Source organism: Magnolia sinica, chromosome 17, assembly GCF_029962835.1.
Source record: "Magnolia sinica isolate HGM2019 chromosome 17, MsV1, whole genome shotgun sequence".
NCBI lineage: Eukaryota > Viridiplantae > Streptophyta > Magnoliopsida > Magnoliales > Magnoliaceae > Magnolia > Magnolia sinica.
In genome coordinates, this window is record NC_080589.1 from 71,314,328 (window position 1) to 71,338,528 (window position 24,201).

Here is a 24,201-nt window from a genome sequence, read left to right on the forward strand (position 1 = left end):
GACTCGACGAGGACTAACTCAGTTGGAAAACTCACTCACAAGCATGGCTCTACTATACCCTCGAGTTGGAGCCAACTCAAACTGAGTCACTAGCCCAATTTTCAAAGACGCCTGTGAATTTTTGAGCTGTGACATATTCAGCTTCATTGTTTTATATTAATTTACTTAACTACTGTAAGCATGGTTAAAAAACCTGAAAACTCAACTCGATGTTCACACAAGGATGGACTCAGACCGAGTCACTTGAGTCGTGTCAAGTCTATCGAGTTATCAAGTGGACTCAACAAGTCTTTCCAAGTCAGGGCCAGAAATGAGTTTAGTAAAGAATGCTTTAAATATTGTTAACTCGAGTTTACTCAACTGATTTCTCAGCGAGTTTTTGAACTAAGATTCTAAGCATCTGTTACGACTAAATACTCATTAATTATTAGACATTGAGTTGTCTTTGAGTCGACCTAACCTGGCTGCTCATCTACTCGAGTTTTCTGAGTTCCTGAACTATGTCCCAAATAACAGTTATGCTTGTTTTCAAATAGTAGTTGAAATGAACATGTGGGGCCCACACTGAAGTTTTGATGGCATTCAATGCATTCATGGATTGCAAACAATAATTTTCTGCTAGGCAGCCAAAAATTAGGCAAATCCAAAACTCAGGTGGTCTGACTTTTCTGGTGGGCCACCTGAGGGAATGGTTGGGATTACGATGTCTACCATTAAAAACCTTGCAGATTGTATGTAGGGCCGACTGTATTTTGCATATTCCATCAAATCCACTCTGAAGATGCGCCTGACCAGGACGGATGGATGCCAGAAAAGTCAGACAACTCAAGAGCACAGGTGGGCAACCATAGGTGATTTTAGAGGGTTTAGGCGTGATTTCATATCTGTGGCCCACCAGAGTTTTGGGAGACAAGAATTGGAGGGCCTCACACAACAGACGGGTTGGATATCATCAAAACATCATGGTTGGCTCCACAAGGCGATTATATATGTTAAGCTCAACCTGAAAACGCTTGCATTAGGTACAACTTCTCTCATTTTAGCATCAGGAGGATGAAAGCAACTCATGGATTCTCTCTATTATGCAATGGGAATGGAATAAGCTGAAAATACAACACACGAATGTAAACATGATCAATATTAATAACAGCCCTCCATCAAAATCTCGGTTTCTTTCATTTATCACAACATATTTCAGTATCTCGTCTCTGTTATTTGTAATGCCAGTTACAAAGCCATGTTATGAAAGTAATGCAAATGCTAATTACTGACCAGCTAAGCATTTGCATTTTCTAACTAAGAAATGAAGGATACAACATAATAAAATAATTGAAAGCACATACAAGGTACTATAAAAACTAAGTACCTCCAATTTGTTTGCCAAGGAAGAGAGTTGTGCACTGTTCCACTGTATCGTCCGGGCTGGTGACTGTAGACAATAAGAGATGGGCAGTGTTTGGAGTCATTCCCAAGGTCTTATGAGCACCCTTAATTTCATAATGCTTGGGGCCCGTTTGGACGCATCCTCAGAAGGGGCATTTGAGGCCTAAACCCTGTTTTTGGCCAAGCTGCAGTTAGCTTGGTCCATTTGGATGCACTTTGCAAACCCCCGTCTGATCCCCCGCTTGACAAAACAGGTGCTAAAAAGCCCACTTGCTGAAATTCAGTGAGTCGACCGAAAAAGCAAGCTTGAAAACCCCTTTTGCAGAATTGCGTCCAAACAGGTGGGTATTCTAAAGCAAATGAATTATATGGTGGAGCTCCCAATTCCATACATGTATGGTAGTTAGGGCTGAAAGTTGGGCGGGTTCAACCCGACCGACTCGTGACCGACCCGACATTGGGTTGGACTCAGGCTTGGGCTATACAAACACCAACCCGATAAAACTTGGGTCAGGCTCGGGTTGCCCAACCCAATCCGAACCCGATCGATATATAAGTTATTTATAAATTATAATTGAGTGTGGATCGTCTGTGTTGAAGGCACAGAAAATTCCAGAGCTGTTGGGTCTCATTGGTCCACGTCATTTCCAATAACTCAAGCTAACAAGATACGCCGGATTTCTCTCTCCCAAATAGATTGTGTGCTACACAACACGACTTTTAAAGGAGTATTTGTCCTATATTTTAGAAAAATAAAAATAAAAATGAAGTTCTTTATGATAAATAACTACTTATATAATTAATAAAATTAGATACAAAAATAAGATGTGTATTGAAATATAATAGACTAATGTAATAATGAAAATATTAGCATGTATCCACCTGACCAACCTGACCGAGCCCGCTTGGGTTGGGCTTGGGTTGAGTTAGGGTTGAGGTATAAGAACCTTGGGTTGGGGTAGGGTTGAGCACCAACCTGACCCAACCCACCCGACTTTCAGCCCTAATGGTAGTTGGCTAGGTGACTTAGATTGTTGATTTGACAGGCCCCAGAGTAGGTAGGGATTGCCCCTAAATCTGCTGTATTGGCAGATCATAGCTCTTCAGGCTTTGGGGTTTTCTTCCATTGAATGTGGACATGCCTTATTGTTTTCCTTAATCATCTATCAGGTATGCACTTCATAAATTGTGAATTGAATCCAGTATATAAGGTAATCCTTGGTCTGTTCTTAGATCATCGGGTTCATCAATTGATAAGCTCTGTATTACAAAATTCAGTTTGTATTTCATCTTAAAGAATTGAGAATTGATAGACTACAACTGGTTGTATCTTGCAGCCTGCCCTTTTAAGCCTTCTGAATTTATTTTTTCCCACTTCTTCCCTTGAAACATTCTGTGTTTGAAAATATTGGACATTTCCAAATGAGTTGTAGGATTAGTTAGTCTACAACCAGTTGTTGATCATTTGTTCTCTAAAAAATTAGCTTATAGTTGAAAATGAGTCATATTTCCCATATGGTAGATCCTTTTCCAATTCATCACCATCATCATAGCCTTGTCCCAGCCCTAGTGACAAATATTGCCAAGATTTTGAAAATCCCACGCCACATGATACCATTGTGATAATATCGTGGGATTTTCAAAATCTTTGTAGTTCTTAAAAATTTCACAAATTTATTGCAAATTATCGTGACTCTAAAGAAAATTTTATTCATCGTTAAAACAAATAATTTTTATATGGCCAAGTTTCCTGTTCGTTACAAACATGGAACGGCCTCAATCTACACTCCACTCTCTGCTGTCTCTAATTCTATAATATGGCCAAGTTTCCTGTTCGTTACAAACATGGAACTTTCCTGTTTGGCATGTAATGCATACATGTGGGCCCCATAATTGGTTTATCCAAGCCATTGATCTAACGTTCACCATCACTGATGAACCATGCCCAAAAATCTACCAAATTGGAAGATCCTGACTATCTAATCTAGTCTTTTCTCCATTGAATGAGGACTGTTGGTACATTTCTTCTTTACCATGTATTTACATGCCAACGATGGAAAGGTTAGAATTGACCAAATGAAGAGATTTTTTAGGCATGGTTCATCCATGATGGGGGCCATAAGATCAATGGATTAGATAAACCAACCATGGGCCTCGCATTTACAGATCAGGTATCAAACAGGCAAGTTCCTATAATATTTTTATTTGCCAGACAGAAGTACATTCAATAATTGCTGCCATGTGGTGTGTTGGCAAGCTTAACATCTACAAATTGTATAATTACTTTGAATATGAAAAAAGCCTTCTATGAGGATGCACTGCCTCCCAAGATAAAGTATTGTGTTATTGTGGAACTGCAAACATGGGGGGAGTTTCTAACTACCCCCTGACGCTCTTTAAATGTGGAAGATTAGAGGTCGGTTGGATAGGCTTGCACATGAATGAAGAGAAATGTGCCAGTTGAAGATAAAATTCTTAAAGAGTCATTAGTCAAAATTGTTAAATAGGGGGCAGTTCTATAAAGAACCCAATCTCCTCATTCAATACCTTAAATTATATCATTTGCATCTAGTATATATTATATGTTAAGGATTAGAGCTAACCTGTGTGACCCACCGTTCGCTCAGATTCATAAATCTCGTAGTCATTTCCTCCCTGTTCAACAGACAATGATATTTTTAGTCCAATACTAGTTACACGAATCAGAGAACATGCATTGGTAAAGATGTGTGGACATGCACAAACGCACACATAAAAGAATGCAACATGGGCACAAATAAGAGGCATGGTTTTAGAAACTGGTTACAATATGACCTTATCATATCTTTATAGGTAACCCCTGGCATGCTATGCAAGGGTGATCTAGCCTGCTATAAATTTATTTTTTTTAAAAAAGAGTGCATATCAGTGCCAATACAGGGCTGTTATGGCCATTACAGGTAGGGGTGTACACGAGTCGATCCGAGTCGAACTATGCTCAACCCGGCCCGGCCCGGTCACCAGCCACACCCAGCCCGAACCCGGCCCGGTCAGCAATCGGACGAGTTCGGGCCACTTTTGAACCTTACAGCAAGTTCATGGGAAGGGCTTTGACAGGTAATCCGCGTCCCATTACAAGGCCCTCAAGTATTCCTTTTTGTATTTGGATGAATCTAGGCCGTTCAAGTTATACGTCTGTGAGGTGGATGAGTCACTGTCACTTTAAAGATGGGCGGTGAACTATCCCAGAAGGGTAAAAAGGAAAGGGACAGGTAGGGTTTTGAATATACACACACACACACACACACACACACACACACACACACACACACACACCACTTGACCGAGTCGAGCTGGGTCGGGCCAGGTCGAGTCGAGTTTCGGGCCGGGTCGGGCCGAACTGGGACCTATCTGAACTCGGCCCGAACTCAGTTTCGGGATGAAGAAAATGGCCTGTCCCGACCCGAACTCAGTTCCGGGTCGGGCAAGTTGAGCTTTTTCAGGCCAAGTCGAGCGAGTTAACCGGGCTAGCCCGGTTCGTCTACAGCCCTAATTACAGGCAAATGCAGCCATAAAAGCCCCATTTCAAAATTATTATTATCATGATTTTCAGTTCTCTCTTGTTTTCCACTTTTTGAACCATGGAGGAACCTTAGAAAATCATTTTAGACTAGATCAATGTCAATTTTTAGGATCGAAACACAAGATTTGAGTGGGATTCAACTAATCAAAGTAGAATGGATCATTTTGGAAAAAATAAATAAAATGGAAGAACTGGAAGAAGGGCAAACCAATACATCCGCTACAACCCTATTGCACATATGGTTGAATATAATCTAATGTTGCCAGTCTAGTGGCACAATAGACAATCTTTGAGAGATTACCTTGTAAGTTTTGTCTCCAAAGAAGTGAATTTCATTAAATTCTTCAAGGTATCTCAAACAGTACGTCTTGTCCCAACCTTGTGGGAATACCTGTTACAAGCATAGTGCAGAAAATAAATTCAACTGCCGATTTTCAATCATATCCACTTTTTGACTGTTCAAAAAATAACATCAAGGTGTGCAAACTCACATCAAAGCTGATCTGTCCTCCAATGGAAAATGTCAAGTTAAGGTGTGCAAACTTCTCCCGAAGCACAGAGACCATCTTTGTACGTACATTGTGAACCTGAATGAATCATTTTCTTCTAAAATATTATTTTAACTGGTAACTGGGATAGAAGAGGATCAACACTTGCAGATGGTAATATGCACGGTGAAATCCAGAAGCCTCCACATTTGCCAACAGAGAAAATGTGTAGATGTGCCCTGGCCAAAATTTGAGGCCAATCTACTCATCAAGTGGGCACCATATGTTCCTTGAATGTGGACCATTGATTATCTCATACTGGCTATTCATTTGTGTAAAAAGCATGGGCCAAACCAATGAGCCAACCTGATTTTTTGGCCAGGTAAACTTTAGTAGTGGAGCCGACTTGATGAACAGCCCACAACCCACATCTCCTACATCTATGCTACATTGGCGTGTGGGGGCAATCTAGGTTTGGCAACTGCAAATGTAATCCTTTAGAATGAAAATGAAATGCCATCTTTATGTTTCATTTTAATTTTTGTGAGCAGAAAATACATGCCTTGTCATAATTTTCAAACTCATCTCGTTCCTCTTGGCTGCAATTTCGCCCAATTGGTGATACATTAAGCATCCCACTTCGGAACTCAATGAAAGTTCCCCTGGACAAGCAAATGAGAGGGAAAACGTCAATACTTTTAAGTTTGTAGAGGTTAATTGAGTCAATAAATTTTTTTCACCAACCTTTTTATTGGAATATCCAAGTCAGCAATATAATGGAGCGTGAAGTTAATAAATTCCTGCACAAAAGTTTTGGAGCTTATTATGTCTAACTTCCACAGTTATAAATGCTCTATGGATTTAGTAGGTCATAGGTAGAAGGAGAAGCACTTCACCTTGAGTTTTTCCTCTCCAAGAGATGACTTCAAGCTCTGAGGTAGAAGTAGAAACAAATGAGGTCATTAAGAGGAATAATGCACAACAAATGCATTTCAAAAAGAAGAAGAAGAAGAAGAAGAAGAAGACATGAGCTTGGTTTCGGGCAATGCTTGAGAATTCAATCTTTAATTACAACAAAAAATTCTATACTTGAGTTGGTTATTCATGAATATTGTAAACAGTGCAAGGAACGCTTGTCAGAAGAACTAACCATTTTCTTCACCCCAATCTTTGAATGTGAATAGTTGCAAAGCTGCCTGCTAGACCACATGGGTCATGTATGGGATGAGTTTGTAATTGTTACAGCCTTGTCCCAGCTATTTGGTGTTGGCTTTTATGATTCCTATTTCACCAACAAATCCCAAGGCCCTATCTTCAGTAAGTGAAAGAGGGCTCTTCATATCTCCTCACCACATCTCTGCAAGTTCCTTCCAGGCCCTTCAACCCTAATCAAATTTCCCTTCCTCATTGGGGCTATCTCCGGTTTTCTTAGCACATAGTTGAACCATTTAAATCGTCTCTCCATCTTTTCATCTCCAATCAGGGATATTCTCGGGTTGTTTTGAATGATCTTAGAGCTTGTTTTATAAGTGAGAATCAATGGAAGAAGAAAGGACAATGTAAGCAACTAAGCATTAATGTTTTCACTTATTTGATTTGCAAAGGAAATAATGGATTCCATGATGTAATCTTATCCTTTTCTACTTCTACAATTCTCAAGTACAAAATCAAAGGTGATCCTTGTGAGATGGTGTAGATTTCCACTTGCAAATCAAACATGCCACTTAAAATGGAATCCCTTCAAATACATGTCTCAATAGTAGCTTTGGAAATAATGATTACAAGTTCCTTTGTTTTTACATGGATTCCCGATTATCAAACTGGCCCTCAGTCTTAATACTATCCTTCCTAATCTTCCCAAAAATCCATCTCAACATCCTCATCTTTACTATGCCCATCCTCTGCTTATTTTGCTTCTTAATTGCTAACTACCACCCCATGTAGCGTACACTAATAGATGTCACATAAAATTTTCCTCAATGTTTCATTGGCATGGCACTCTAGAGGTACACCTCTATTTCATCCCCCCGGGATCAAATTCATTGGAAACATGCTCCTTGATCTCTCCATCCTTTTGAATGGTAGGAGCCAAAAAGAAGATGTGACGTTGCTAATTGTCAAAGTTAATAGGCGCATGGGCCATACAACTGTATGGGCCCACCTGGGTGATTTAATCTGAGTTGTACACTTGTACAGCTCATCTTCTCTCCTTTCTTTATCATTACAGCCCCTTTCAATATTTGATTATCCTAGGGAGCATATATAATTTGTAATGAGGGGCAAAATTGTAGGGCTGGCAATGGGTCGGGTTCAGACCAAGTTAGGGTCAGCCTAAGCCCGACCCATTTACTAAATGGGCCAAGAATTTTTTCCCAAACCTGACCTATTACCCATTACCCATTACCCTCTGACTCAAACCAGCCCACTAAAAAAATACATCAAGACCAAGGTATCCCGTATCGGTATCAGTTGGCATAACGGTGCCCTCTGAAACTGATACGGATACGAGGGTGTAACAGCAATACGGGTGCGTAACTAACGGCCCGTAACAGTGCAATTTTATTTTTTTGCCAAAAAAATATGAAAAAATATGGATTAAATCCGGAATATTCTAAGCATTCCAAATATGCATTCATTTATATATTGGAACATGTTTATGGTAGTGTAACGGTCCACTCTTTGGTGAGAAGTTGTATCGGACTGTCTGATTAATTTTTGAACCAGGTAACATGAATTTGACTACAAAATTCATATATTTAATTTTCTAAATATTTAATTTATATACTTAACAATTTGATATCATTTCTCCCAATAGTTCTTTAAAAAAATGAAATTAAATTCAGCTAGATGGCGTTGCCAATTTGAGGCTGACTTGGAGGACCAATCTATGCCCCAAATTAGCCTCAAATTCATGCAATTCATTGCCATTATCCCACTTATGAATTGGTGGACATTTATTGGATAGTGAATCATGAAAAAAATCAAATGTCCCTATTTTAAAAAATAAAAGTCCACAAATTAACAATTAAAACTATTCAAACAATTTGATTTTGGCATTGTGAGTTAGCAATTGCAGTCCATAATTTAATTGGTAAATTTTAAGTTAATATATGTCTCATGTACAATTTTTTAAATTAGGCGGGACTCGGATTGTGAAGTGTAGCACACGTGTCAAAGTTTTTTGGGCCCCACCCGTGATGAATGTGTTATATCCACACCATCCATCCATTTTGCCAAATAATTTTAGGGCATGAGCCCAAAAATGAGGCACATCCAAAGCTCAGGTGGACTGCACCATAAGAAACAACAATAATTAAAAGTTCACCATTAAAAATTTATTAGGGGTTACAAAAGTTTTAGATCAAGCTGACATGTGTTATATCTAAACCATCCATTCATTTGACGAGCTCGTCTTAAATCTTGAACAGATTGGATGGAAAATAAACGTTACGGTGGGCCCTACGAATTGTTTAATGGTGAAAATCATTATCTCCGCTGCTATTTTTGATGTGGTCCAGACGAACTTTGGATATAATTCATTTTTTTGGTGGTGCTCTAAAATGCTCTGAAAATAGATGAACGGTGTAGATATAATAAATACATCACTGTGGAGCCCACGTAACTTTGATCTCCTTTGAACCGTTCGTAAAACTCGAAGCTCGAGGACTATCAACGCTCGTCTTAACATGAAACGTACCTCCAGCAGCTATACTGGTGTGTGGTACACCAGTCAAGAGGGAAAGAAGAGAAAAGAAAAAAGAGAGAGAGAGAGAGAGAGAGAGAGAGAGAGAGGAAGCAGCAGCAGTAGGCCACCGCGGCCGCAGCCGCAGCTTCCCGAGAAGAAGAAGAAGAAGAAGAAAAGGTAAAGTATTTTTTTTTTCTTTTTTCTTTTTTTCCTATTTTTTAAGGCCCGTAACAGCCGTTACGGGTCAGTAACGGCCGTTTCACCGGTAACGGCCGTTACGGTAGCAAAATCGGGGCATCGCCCGTTACGCCCCCGTATCGCGTAACGGACCCCACCGTTACCGTTACGTATCGGCCGATACGTAACCAATATGGGACACCCTGATCAAGACCGATCCAACCCATTTAATTGTAAATGGGCTAGGCTCGACTAACCTGACCCAACCTTCCATGGCCCAATTCATGTTCAGGAATGGAATACAACGTTAAGGCTATGCACAACCTAGCCCAGACCGTGGAATGATATGTGCATTCATAATTTTTAAGAAAAAATCTATGCTTTTCTTCTTTATTTTGTTTCAGGTTTAGGGTTGGGTTGTCTGGCCAAACCCGTTGATAACCTATATGGGTGGGTCGGGTTAGGTAGGGTTCAACCCAAGCCTGACCCATTGCCACCCCTACATATTTGGTATTTTTGGCATTTTTTTTTGGGGGGACAGATAACGAGGAAATTTTATATAAAAAGGAAAAGGAGAAAACAAAGGGATAACTGAGCGGCTGAGATAGCCAATCAGAAATTCGCTAGAAAAGCCAAATTACAATCCTTTAACTTCTCCACAACAGAAGCCCTTTCAACTATAAAGCGAAAAACCCTACTGATAACATCCTCTATGGACTTAAGAGGAATCATTGAAGCACCTCCCATTTCTTTCTTCCCACACAGCCCACCAAACTGCCAAAATGGATAACTTCCAAAGCTTTGATCTTTGCTTACCACACTTAACATCCTACCAGGCTACCAACAAGCTACAAACGGAATCAGAAAACACCCAAGGAATCTGAAAATGAGACAAAACTCCCATTTTTGGTTTTTTTTTTTTTTCCCAACTCAAGTGAATAAAAGCAAAGAGGGGAGGGTGTGTCAAACCCTAATCTTTTGTCCTCTTTTTCCATTCCAATTCTCTTTCTTCTCCTCTTTCTCTTACATCTTATCACAAACTACATGGTATTAGAGCAAGCAGGATTCATCAAGTTGGAGAGCTACAAAATACAAACATTTTCACTAATTGCCGAGCTGATTCCACTCACATTTTCTTTGAAAATAATGTTCCACTACTTTTCTTCAAAAAAGTCTTAAGACAATCCATAACTGAAGATATTAATGCTTTAGTGATGAACATGATCGATCAATAAAAAGAAAATGATCAATAGCCTTGGAAGATAAGATACTGATGATTGTGGGCTCAACCCTTAGGGATGAACTTAAATAGTTCATGTTATATAAGTTTTCTATTAAAGCAATTTAGAGAGAGAGAAATCTAAGGACCAGTTTTAAGCCTTCTCTAAGAGAAATCTCAATATGTAATACAAGAAGAATACCTGAGTTCCAATGAGCTTCCCGTCTTTGTGAGCAACAAGACCATTTTCAGAAAAGACATAATCATAGTCATCAACTACTGCAGAAACACAAAATTAGTTGAAAGTGTTAGGCCTTGAAAATAAATGTAAGCAATGAAGCAATTCCCAAAAGATTTTTAAATAAATGATTTACGGGAAGTAAGGAATTCAGCATATGAACCCAAGTTTAGATATGCACAAGGTTTATCAGAGACATTCATATTACTCTAGAGGTATATAGAAATAACCAAGTATGCAGTTGTACTTGTAACTTAATATAGAGTTGACAATTCAGACACCAAGTGAAAAACTAATTCACAAGATTGACAATTGCTGGTTTTGCTTGCAACATGGAAGCCCTCAATTGACTAGTAGAACTTTTTTCTTTTTCTTTTTCTTTTTGTTCATCATCGTGGTTGGTAACATTATCCTTTTTTAAAGCAAACGAGATTTATTCAAAGAGAAAGAGCGAGAGGATACATCAACAGGGAGGAAATGAGTTCCCAAAGCAAAAAAGAATATGAAAAGCACCACTTTGGCTGAAAATCGGCCTATAGTTGCATGAAGCGTGAAGCAAAACAAATTCAGGTGCAGGAGTGGTGAAGCATTTGTTTCAAAATGGTTTCAAGTATAAAAAGGTAGGAAGTGGGAGTGGGAGCACAAGTCCGAAGCACAATTTGAAGCAAAAGCGACACCTAGTTGGAAGGATCATGCAACTAAGCATTGGCCAAGACATTAGTCCCCATACCGACATGGGCAGACAAAATATTTAATCTCAAGGCAAGGAATCAATAGTTTCAAACACAAAGGACAGGTTCCACAGTTGAGAAAGACCTCCACAGCTTGCCCAAATACTTACAAGGAGTCACCATCCACAATTCCTAAACCAGAGCAATTCTTCACGGCAATCCTCAGCCCTTAGCTGAGGTTTAAAGCTCCACACTTGTATAATTACCATCCAGTTCCACTAGGACCTCCGCTGGAAGATTCATCAAATTTTCTACAAACAATTAGGCAATCATACCATCTTGGACCCAGTTACATATTTGTCAGTCCACTATCTGACACCAATGACCAATTGCTTCAAAGACTAAGCAATGGCATGGATAAAAGCCCATTTGATTCTTTTTCACTTTTAGTAAAAGAGCCTCAATGACTTCAAAATTCCTTCCAACCTCCCAAGACAAAGCTACCATGAGCACTTTCTGAAGAATCCTACCTCCAACTTTGAATCACTCCAAGCTACTCATAACATCCCTTGACTTTTTTCCAAAGACCCAATTCACGTTGAAAAGATGAAGGAAATAAGCTCAATCTTCCACACCGATTGGCAATAAATGAGGAGATCGTGAACCCTTTCCTCTTCCTTCATGCACATTATGCAAACTCCAGGAAGATTGTGTACACGGTATTGGAGATAATTGAGGGTAAGGTGATTTTCCTAAATTTAACGACACATGAAAGGGAGTGGGCAAAAATTCAGGTGTTGGAGTAGATAAATGTCCTTTCACAATGTTAGCAAGTACAAACATCTAGGAAGAGGGAGCAAAAGTCTGAAGTGCTATTCAAAACTAGAATGGAGCCTGGTTAGAAGGTTAGTGCAACTAAGGTATGACTACAAAGGCTGCACAAGCACACAAGGAAGAGGATCAACACTTTCCATTAAGGCTTTTAAAAAGATTTAGAGGAAAAAGATCCCTCCATATTTCATTTCCAAACACTCATAATTCCCATGGCATGGACCAAAGAAAAAAAAAACACTCAAAAATAGTAAAAAAATCAATGAAACCGCACTTTCCCACCCCACCCACCCATACAAAAATAATCCTGTCTAAAAATAATGTTCCACATGAGGTTGCACCTACTTCCTCATAGCACTCCTCAATGAGGGCTTCCTTATTAGAGGCCACCTTATAAAGCTTTGGATATATACCCAAGGTGGTTCTTCACTCACCCAAGAATTTTCTCAAATCTCACCTTGGCCCCCTTATTAACTTTAAAAGGAAAGCCTTTCATGCATGGCATTAAAAAACGGTTATGTAAAGGCTGCAATGGTGGGACCTGTTACACGATACAGGGTTGTAACATCTACACTGGAAAAAAAAAAAAAGGCCAATAACTGGCCAATATGGACCCATAATGGTCCTATACAGGACTGACCCACTTTCTTCCTTCAAAATTCCTTTGACTGTTATAGGGCCATGACGGCCATTACGACCCATATCATAATAGCCATAAGGCTGGCTGTTATTGCCGCCATTACTGATAATGAATACCTTGCGTTCATAAGAAGTCTCCCCATTTCATTTAAGTATATCCAATCTTAAATATTTTTATCCACATACCAGAAATAAACCTCCCCACACCAGCCCTTGGATCCCGGCCCCTATTAAATTCCCCATACTTGGATGCAATGATTTTGCTCTTTGTTGAACCTCGCCAATCCCCATAAGGGTGCAACTCCATCATCTATTCCTTCCTACAGTAAACCCATCTACCCTCCAATCAATTAGGTGATGGTTGTGCCTATTCCCACTAACTTCCAAAGAAAATTCCTACAAAATTTCTCTAGCTTTTTTGTGGCACTTTAAGAGTGTTGGGATTGTCACATACTAATCAAACTGAAGGGGAGATTTTATAGGATGGTTATATGAGCAGCAAAGCTTTATGGGACAGAATGTTGGGCAGTCGAGGAACAAAAGTTCATACACTGGGTGTAGATGAAAATGGATAGTGGCAAGGTGAGGAAGGATGGAATTATAAATGAACACGTTTAAGGGAACTTAGAATAGAAGTAGTGCCAATGGGTAATAAAATGAGGTAAAGTAGGCTTTAGATGGTTTGGCCATGTGTATCAGAGACGAAGATTGCACCGATTAGAAAGAAGTTGGTTCAACTTGAAGGCTATAAAGGGGCAAAAGAAAGGCCCAAAAGGATGTGGTTGAAGGTAGTAAGAAAAGAGTTGATGACCTATGGTGTAACTGAGGATATGGTCATTTAGAGTGGAATGGCAGAACAAGATTCCTGTAGCCGACCCCAATTAGCTAGGACAAGGCATAAATTATAGTGGTGATGATGATGAAGGCATGAATCTTGAAAAGCAAAAAGTAAGTATGTAGGGACACCTAAAATGAGCAGATATGTACACCAATACAAACACAGATCTAAGGAAAGAGGAAACAACTACCCATTTTCCAAAGTTCAGGAAGACGTTCATGGAATTGGGTATCACATTCACAACATACTTTCAAGTGTGAAGCTATTATAACCAAGATATAATAAAATTGTTAGGAGTCACGTCATATTGTGTGGATACTGTTACAGGGAGCATATACAAGTATACTGCGTATCCTAAAACTTACCCCTAGCTTGTCGATACCGATAACACTAGTAGTATAAAAAATTCTAGGTATCAGTGATATATCGCTAAGTATCGCCGATGTATTGATATTGTCGCCAATATTTTTTGATTGTGTATATTCTTAGTGTAGCCACTTGTATTGCCAGTGTATTGGCGATATTTCAATAATATCACCATTGTATCAATATCACCAAAAATATGTTTTTTTAAAAATTCCATTTCAAATTTCTTTATGGGCGCATGGTTGTATGATGAAATGCATGTTTGTATGTGTGTATGTATGAATGGATGGATGGATGGATGTGTGTGTGTGTGTGTGTGTGTGGATAGATGGTTAGATTGATGGATCCACCTTTTTCCCCATTTTCCCCAGTGATTCCTTGAGCTATACATGCTTTTAGGCCCCATTAAAGGGAAACTTATTATTTGATTCCTAAATATGCATCTTTTTCGCCATTAGTTGATTCTTAAATATGCAAATATGTGTATTTTAGCATATCTCTTGAAGTATCATTGAAAAATTCCACGATTTTTCATGTTTCTCTAATGTTTCCCTAAGTCAGCTTTACATGCCTTTAGACCCCCATTAAAGAAAAACTTATTATGTATCTTTTTTGCAATTATTTGTTTCCTAAATACGCAAATATGCATATTTTAGCATCTCCTAAAGTTTCATTGAGAAATTCCACCATTTTCTTGTATTCCTCAATGTTTCCCATAGTTAGTGATACATTTCTGGGTATCAGCAAAACATATAGGCGATATCGATACATGTTTCCATATCCCCAGCTAGTGATAGATGTAACAATACTGATAAACACTTCTTGCAATCTAGAATCCTTGCTCCTATTTTTGAGGGTGGACCAGTCTATTCCAAAGCAGATAAAACTGTCTGAAAATATATAGTAAACGTTCTGTGACTTCCTAGATATGCACTGTTTGTTGTGTGTGCATTAAAGAAGAATCCCTTTTAAGCAACTAGAAGTAAAGTCCACGAGAAAAGAAATTAATATCGCAAACTTCCAATCAAGAAAGTTTTCTTGTTTTTTCATATCTAATTCTGCTACTATCAAAAGATAACAATCAGCTTTCAATTCATACATGATAATTTCATTATCTTATACAAGATTACTCTTTTCCAAACTATACCAAAAAATAGTGCCGACTGAAAAGATGAAATTTGTGTGAAGCAAAAGGGTTTAATAACAATGATCAGATGACACTTTGTGACACAAAATGTAAAGCTTTAATGCTATTCTGAAATATTGAATCTCAATTGCAGCATGTGTCAAGGAATATGTCAAATAAACATATCAAACAAAAATGCAAAGAAAACTATGGATTTTCTAGGTCGCACTTAACTTCCATTGCATGTAACAAAACAAACCATCAAGAGCTTAGTCAATAAAAGCAACGGTGCGTAGGGTGGCAACAAAAAGTAGAAAATGAGCTACATTTAGGGATTGCAAGATAATAAAGGCAGAGAAGCACTTAAAGGATTCATACAGCTATAGTCAAGAGCTAGCTAAATAGACCTGTTTTCCCAAGCTGCTCTGATATCTTTACAAGGTCAGATCCTCCAACAACACCAACTGTTACAACCTGCCACCAAAAAATGCAGTGAGCATTTGAAACAAAATGTTTTACCGTGCTAATTTTCCAGAGGAAAAAAGGGAGACTAAAATGTGAAAAAGCAACATGACATCACTTTAATTCAATTTGCTATGCCAGAATGAAAGATAGTAGAAATCAGGTACCTTCCGAAGGTTCTGCATGAACTCCAACATCTTTGGAGTCACATCCTGACAATTGAGCAGAAGAATTTGAATAAGAGATAATTACTAGCAAAGAAAATGTCAAGGATACATCTGCCAAGAACTTCAAAATATTACTAGCAGTAAGTTTGATAATCTCTCTAGGAAAAAAAAAAAGAAGAGAGAGCCGATTTATCAACTTTATGGTTCATGAAAGTAGGAAAACAAACAACTTTGCATTGAAAACTGATAAGTAACACATAGTTTGATAAGAATGGTGCAATCATATTGAGGCAAGTGAAATATGTGATGATTGTTGATGTGATAAGTGTGGAGAAGAGAAAATATTGCTTTTCTAAAATGTATCCTACTACAGTTCAAATAATACTCTGTTGTGCAGAATTTCTTCTTAGCTTTCATCAAAGGAATTGTCTACAGAATGGATCCTACTATAGTTCAACTACTAATCTGTTCTTTAAAAAATAAAAAAACAGCTGATCAACAAGAAACTTGGCATAGTTGGCATGGTTGGAGTCCCAGCTCCAACTACAGAGTCCAACTACATTTTATAAAATTGGGGAGTTCTACATGGACTTGGATGTGTCAAACTCAAAAAATAGAATACTGATTTCCAAGTTTAAGTACAAATTTAAAAACCATTCCAGAAATGTCAAATAGATAACAAGAAGCATAAAAATAGCAATGGAATTTTTTTCCCATTGTGGAAATCTCAAAGGGATAAGGAGTAAAGTATTTGTACCTTTCTTGGAGCTGTAAGTGTCCCGTCGACATCAAATAAAGCAATCAAACCAGGCTTCCTCCCAGCCATCATTAGCAATTTTCACAAGATTGTAAAAGCTTCTACAATATCATCAAATAAGAGCCGATTTTTAGTAGTAAAGAAAATAGAAGTGAGGGTGTGGATGAGATTTATCAAAGATAATTAACATACAGGATCATGCTAAGATGATAATGTCCTTAGATAAATCCTACCAAACTTTTTCCACTCTAGAGAACTCTTTAAAAAATATACTGCACACACACCTATTTAAAATGGAACTCCAGAAATTCTCTCTAAGAATGTTCTCAAATAATTTCTCCTATTTCTATGTAATTCTTTGATAATTTGTCAAATTCTCAATTGTGAAAAATTCACATGAAATTCACATCAATAATCAATCAAAATTCCCACAAAAGCTGGGAGTTTTCAGAGAAAAGGTAAGCATACAAATAAGATACCGTATCTATTTTTTTAAAAGATAAGATACTATATGTCTAAATCTAATTGATACCAGCCATAGTCGTCAAAATCCCACGATTAACGATTTACGATTGGAGCTATACCTTAAGGAAAATGATTTGAATCCCACCTTGAATCCTTTTTAAATGAATCATATGATTCAACGATTTGAATATGATGATTTACAATTCGAATCCCAATTTACAATTTGAATTATACATGTTCTTTTCTTCTTTAAACTTGACTTTCGTTTTATGTTTTTAAATTGGTGGGAGCCTTAAGAATAGTTTAAGAAAAGATTATTTTATTTTATTCTTCATAAGTGATTTGGGAATTTTGATATTCAAAATACCAAAAGAAATGAAATCAATAAATCATTTTCTTGGGTCCATCAAATGCCGGTTTTTCCAACATAATTCTACACTTAAGAAGGGTAAAATTATTAAAGAATGCTTGGATGTTTTTTAAGCTAAATTTCTTGAAAGATAAATTATAAAGGAAAGACGAGAATCCTTTAACACTATCACAATAAGCATATGATATACAAGTTCTCAATTGCCAATATTATTTTTCTAGGTGAATGTTGATGGTAAATGGACAATTTATGAGTTTTTTTTTTCTTGATTCATTTATATTTTATAAGTTATTTCAAATTTTTTTTTTTTAAAAAAAAAAAAAAAAAAACCTTATAATTTATGATACAATTTGAGATTCGATACAATTCAACCCATATTATAGTTTGCAATGTGATAACGATTTTGACAACATCAATACCAGCAATAAGCTACAGGACCTGACTGAGCCAACTAAGGCTACAAAACACAATGAAGGCTAGCCTCCAACTAGGCCTTGAAGGAACATGGTTTGGAGAATAATATCTTTTCTGGAATTACCACTGGGTTCTCAGAGTGATTTAGTCCATTGTTCCTTTCAAAAGCCCTCATCCTTCAAGAATAAGAATATTTATAAGTTTTGGGGCGAATTCTGTGATGAAATGGGAAAGCGACATGTCTCAACCATGGATAGCTAGGATTAGCAGTAATGGGTGAAGGAATGAATGTCTGTGTGATTAAGTAGAGAGTAGAGAATAGAGAGGAATAGTGGTAGGTGCGTGCTTGGGTGGGGATGTAAATAGGAGGAAGAGTGGTGTCTTATGGACTCAAAGTGAGACACAATTGGTAGAGAATTTTGGTCAACCTTCATCAAATGGGAATTATTGTGTTGAGAAATGGCAGGGATGAGGTAGTGATGGCACTTTCCAGTCTGTGTAATGTGGGGGCAAGGTTTGTGGCTAGTGTTTTCATGCTTAATGAAGGGTTGTGGATTTCCTCAAATCCTTCTGAAAACATGTAATTATAGGAGTCGCAATGATTGTAAACCAATGGGCCATGAATGCCAGAAACTAATGCAAAAGCACAGCCAATCTCAAACAGCAACAGGTTGTAATAAACTAAAGAAGAATTATGCCCTGTCCTTCCCGAAACCTGGCCCTAATGAAAATGCCAGAGATTTGGAGAAGCGGCATTTTGAAACTAATCACATTCTCTAAAAACCAACACGAATCTAACCAAATTCTTATCAAATACAAAACAAACAATCCTTTCACTCCTTTCCCCGCAGTGAAATCAGAACCGTCCATCTGAAGATCCAATCCATATCGCGAAAAATAAAAAATCATTTTAATATCTAATTCTACTGAATTTCCCATTTTTTTTATATAAGAAAACATTAAAAATTCAAATCCACAGCTATGCATACATTCAAACCACATCAGAAACTAAATACAAATACAGATCTGAAGTTTTTTAAAAAAATAAAATCTCGGAATACAATGAAATTTACCTCAAAAAGACTGAAATTGAAATTTCAGAAAATTCCTCAGGAATTTCTCTTTCTTTCTGTCCCCCTTTTTTCTCTCTGAAATTGAAATCAGAACAGGAACTTCTCTCTGCCCTCTGCTGTAATTCTTATACAGATCTGAAACGAAGGAAAAACACCAGATTTAGATTCTGGAATTGCTTCGGGATTCGGGACAAAATACGATCTTTTCGGATTAAAAAAAGAAGGAAAAGAAGAAAAAAACGAATTGTACGGGAGCGCAGATCTAGAGATAATTTAAATGTAGTAACGGACTGGTTTTTATCTTATACGGGGAAGTCCTTCAACGGCTGAAATCTTTCGAGTTCCATGTCTCACCTGTAACTTGTGTAAAATGTAAGAAAGTTACAGGTGAGTTTCTTACAGTTTGTGTTTGGGGGAGAAATGTTAGAGGTAACAAAATCTCAACCTGTAACTTTCTATCAAGTAAGATTGCAAGAAATGTAAAAGGGGAATTAGGTGTTTTTCAAGTCACGGGTTACATTGTTACAGGCAACGGCTATCCATTTTGAATTTGGGAGAGGAAGGTGGAAACGCAGCTGCATTGAAAGTGCACCTACCTGCTCTGAACCGACGTCAACTTCTCCCTCTCTCAGCGTCTCCTCTCTCTCTCTCTCTCTCTCTCTCTCTCTCTCTCTCAGCGTCTCCTCTCGCTCTCTCTCTCTCTCTCTCTCTGCTCTAGCAAGGTAAGCCCAGACCCTTATTTGTTTTTCTTTTTTCTTTTGTTTTTTTTCATCCTCATCATTTTTTTTTTAATTTGGGGACAGTGCGGAAGGAAACGGATTGGCTACAGCTCTGCCACCAGCAAATGGCTGATGGTCGGTGCTCTGTGGGCTCCACTATGATGTATGTGTTTCATCTATGCCGTCCATCTATTTTTCCAGATCCTTTTATTGTAGAAGACCAAATTTTATTTATATAAAAATCGCAAGTGACCCACGTTACAGGAAACAGTGTTGAATGAGCGTTAACCATTAAAAACATTTAAGTGCCATAAAAGTTTTGGATCAAGCTGATTTTTTTTTTCCGTCATCTGGGACTGCATGACCTAATCAAAATATTGGATGTCAAATAAACTGTACGTTGGGCATTAGGAGGATTTTAATGGTGGATATCCAACCACTATTTTTTTCCTGTCTTGTGGTCCACCTGAGATTTATATACCTATAATTATTTGGACGACGACCTAAAATTATCAGTAAAAATGGATGAACGAAATGGATTAAACAGATACATCATTGTGGGCCCACAGAGCACTGACCACCAGCCACGGGGCTGGTGGCCACGAATATATCTAAAGCTGTGGACCACACCGCAGAAAAACAACTGCGTAAAACAATATTGTAGACTATTCCTGTCCGTTGGATTTATTTTGGACGGCAAGCCGGTGGTTCATCTCCTGAATTAATACAAGAAATAGTTAGTGTGAGGAAGTCAACACCAATGCTCAGTTCCTATCGAGAAATTTACGACTGTGGACCCCACCTTTTATCCAGTGGTTTTTGGGAAGCTATACAAACTTTGAATAAGCACTTGGACCTCCTCGTACGGCCACCAACTTTGAGGACGAAAATACCCCTGTCTTCCCCTGGCTGGCGTGCAGAGACGAGCGCTGACGACAGTCCGGGCGATGGGAACTCAGGTGGGGCCCACTGTGATGTTTGTGAGAAATCCGGGCGATGGGAACTCAGGTGGGGCCCACTGTGATGTTTGTGAGAAATCCTCCCCATCTAAGTTCATTCATAGGGTCACAAAGAGCTGGATGAACTGGAAAAACAAATTTCATAATGATCCGAAACTTTTGTAACCCCTAAATGGGTTTCAATGGTAGACGTTCAATTACCCACTGCCATTTACAGTGTGGTCCACTTGATAGCTAGATTTGTCTTATTTTTCATCTCAAGCATTAATACGAGTTCTCCAAATAGATGGACGGTTTGGATATAACACATACCTCATAATGGGACCCACAAAAATCGGTGGGGATTAAAATGGGGAAGAAAGAAAAAAAAAAATGGAGCCAGTGAGTTGGGGTCGACCGGGTTGGGACCTGGTTGACCAGGTCAGAGCTGGGCTATGGCTACGGATTATAACCGTAGCCATAACTGTAATGCCATGCACCTTTTTCTTTTTTTTTTTTAATTTTTTTTATTTTTTTACATGAAGAACTTTTTCTCCCTTACATTTTTCTCTAATACATAATTATGTAAATATGTATATATAAGTATATAAAAATATTTTTCTATCTTTTAATTCATTTATTTATTAATTTAACAAGCATATCTCCTAAACTAGAATGAGCTACTTAACATACCATATACACACACCCCCATGCACTCACACTTGAGGAATTTCACCACGTATGGATACTCAAATGCTTGACTGGGTGTTGAAACTCATAAGAGTCTACCACCCGAGCAAGAGTAAGAATCCTAAACTAGAATGATTTACTTACAGGAAAATTTTGGAAAAAATTTAGTTCATGGTGCGACCTATTAGACGACCTGGCCTGGATCACCAAACCATGCATCACAGTTGAATAAACTCAAGACCCAAGAGTACTATTCATATTATCTTGTCAACGATCATATCATTCCTCTCCAAGTTTTCTTTGATGGCTTTGATTTTCATATTTATTTGAATAGGTAGGAAACCATTATGAACTCACAATCATACGGTTAATTAAAAATGTGAAAGCAATGAAGAAAATTAAAGAACACAATTATTTATGTATTTTGTCATGAAATTGATTATGATATAATAACTTATATTTAAACATATGAAGAAAACGAGTAAAAGATGTGAACACGTCATTTATAGTGTTATCAAACCCTATTTTAATTGGGAGCAGAAAGAAAGATTCAGACCCCAAAAACTCCAAAACAAAAGTTTCATCCAAACAAGGAAACTATGTGGTTTATACATGACAAATTACCCATGAAAATTAACGGGCAAGCATGAAAATGAGCGGGCAAACTGAAATATAAGCGAGGCAAACTAGAAAACAAGCAGGGCAAATGAAAAGCAGCGGCAAACTGAAATATGAGTGGGGCAAACTAGAAAAACAGAGGCAAATCGAAATATGAGCGGACAAACTAGAAAAACAACGGGCAAATCGAAATATGAGCGGACAAACTAGAAAATTAGCGGTGAAAAATGAAAATGAGCGGGGAAACAAAATCAGTGGCGGAAACATGAAAATCAGCGGGAAACTAGAAAATCAGTGGGAAAAACATGAAAATGAGTGGGGCAAGCAAGAAAATGAGCGGGGCAAACTAATGAGTGGGGCAAATCGAAATATGAGCGGGACAAACTAGAAAATCAGCGGCAAACATGAAATTGGGGCTAAGCATGAAAATGAGTGGGTCAAGCATGAAAATGAGCGGGTCAAGCATATGAATCGTCATTTTTGCAAACACAATTTTGCTATTTTCCTGTGTCATATATAATTATTACACCTACATATGAATCGCCATGCTGACAGTGTGTAACAATAAAGTCCATTTTCTCTTCTTTTTTAGTGCAATACTAACTAAAATACGAAAGTCTCACGATTTGTTACTGGACACTTTTGGTGTCCTACTCAAAGCTATTAGAAAAGGTTCAATGCCATCGACAAACTGTCGATGACATCAAAGTCTCATCGAGAAAATTTGAAAAATACATGTTTAGTCGTTAGATCATTTTGGTTAGTTTGATAACATCGAAGATGTTCGATGCCATCGAAGTCTCATCGAATGTTTCATCGAATGATCGTGCGGGATTTATTTCCTATTTCGATTGTGATTCACCTAGATGCCATGTATATGTATGTGTGTGTGTGTGTGTGTGTGTGTGTGTGTGTGTGTGTGTATATATATATATATATATATATATATATATATATATATATATGGGTGTGATCAAGAATATAGGGTATCAAGAGCTTTCTAATTCGTTCGTAGGGTTTCAAGCTTATAGCTTAGGTGATTCAAAACTTGTTCGAATCGGGTAATCTCTATCTCCTGTAATTTTATTCTTTTATAGTGAATATATGTCGCTTTGTGCCTTGATACATCCTCAGTGGAAGTCAACTGACCAATGAATTGTTCTGCATCACCCAAAAATGTCTCCCACTTGTGAAAATTAAAAACTATGCATTCTGTACAAAGATGTGGACCACTGTAATCAAACCATTGTACAAGGACACCAACAAAGTGAATAGTCAAACACTATAGTTTGTACTCTTTTCACTACAGTACAACTCATACACATGATAAAGACACTACCTATTTCACATGTATACCAATATTTAATATATAAGGAAAGGACTACATCTCGAACACATGCAATATGAATTTCTCTATCTTCTCTTGTTCTAAGGCCATCCATACATTGTCACCTCCACCTCTCCTCACCCCAATACCATCAGAGAGTAATAACACAAACTCATCCATTCCACTCACAACTGGGCCACCATAGGTGGGCCTCCCATACCCAAAATCCAGCTTATGGAAGGGCAGCTTCCACCAAGCTGACACATAAAAATTCTCATCTAAAGTGGAAGGGACCCCTGTATAAACTTCCAACCAATCCACTACTGATTTCACATACTCATCTGTCACTATCTCTATTGCTTCCTTCACCTTCTCAACATAAAATCCCTCTTTCTTGATTTTCTAGTTTGCCCATTGATTTTCTAGTTTGCCCCGATGATTTTCCAGTTTCCCTGATTTTGTAGTTTGCCCCTGATTTTCTAGTATCCCCTGATTTTCTAGTTTGCCCATCTGATTTTTCAGTTTTCCCCGCTGTTTCAGTTTGCCCCATTAAATTTCTAGTTTGCCTTGATTTTCATGCTTGCCTCGGTGATTTTCTAGTTTGCCTCTGATTTTCTAGTATCCCATTGATATTCTAGTTTGCCCATTGATTTTCTAGATACTCCCCGCTAATATTCTAATTTGCCCCGCTGATTTAGGTCTGGGAACCTTAGGTTGGGTTGGGTCAAGGTTTAGGTATAGGAACCTTGGGTTGGGTTAAGGTTGAGCACCAACGCGAACTAACTCGCCCGACTTTCAGCCCTAATTTCATGTTTGCCTTGCTCAATTTCATGTTTGCCCCGTCGAATGTCTAGTTTGCCCTCAATTTCATGTTTGCCTCACTCAAGTTCATGTTTGCCCCGCCAAATTTCCAGTTTAACAGCGAAGTGATTGAAATTGACCACAAACTAAATGAAATGGATTTTCGACCATCGACCC

The 24,201-nt window shown here is 38.0% G+C and overlaps 1 protein-coding gene across 5 annotated transcripts; it reads right to left on the bottom strand.

Moving 5' to 3' along the window:
• Positions 1 to 1,153: 1,153 nt before the first annotated feature.
• Positions 1,154 to 19,575, bottom strand: LOC131230962 (phosphomannomutase). Of its 5 annotated transcripts, none has more exons than XM_058226989.1 (13): positions 19,528 to 19,575; positions 18,932 to 19,066; positions 16,610 to 16,710; positions 15,853 to 15,897; positions 15,631 to 15,697; positions 10,717 to 10,793; positions 6,330 to 6,365; positions 6,178 to 6,233; positions 5,996 to 6,095; positions 5,437 to 5,532; positions 5,247 to 5,336; positions 3,987 to 4,038; positions 1,154 to 1,429 (listed from the first exon to the last, which is right to left on the bottom strand). In XM_058226989.1, the coding sequence occupies exons 3-13, from the start codon at positions 16,679 to 16,681 to the stop codon at positions 1,359 to 1,361; spliced, it is 762 nt and encodes a 253-aa protein (XP_058082972.1). In that variant the 5' UTR covers positions 16,682 to 16,710; positions 18,932 to 19,066; positions 19,528 to 19,575; the 3' UTR covers positions 1,154 to 1,358. The 5 variants fall into 5 exon arrangements, with proteins under 5 accessions (XP_058082972.1, XP_058082973.1, XP_058082971.1 ...); XM_058226990.1 differs by having other exon boundaries at positions 19,450 to 19,571; XM_058226988.1 differs by lacking the exon at positions 19,528 to 19,575 and adding an exon at positions 19,223 to 19,373.
• Between the last annotated feature and the right edge of the window lie 4,626 nt (positions 19,576 to 24,201).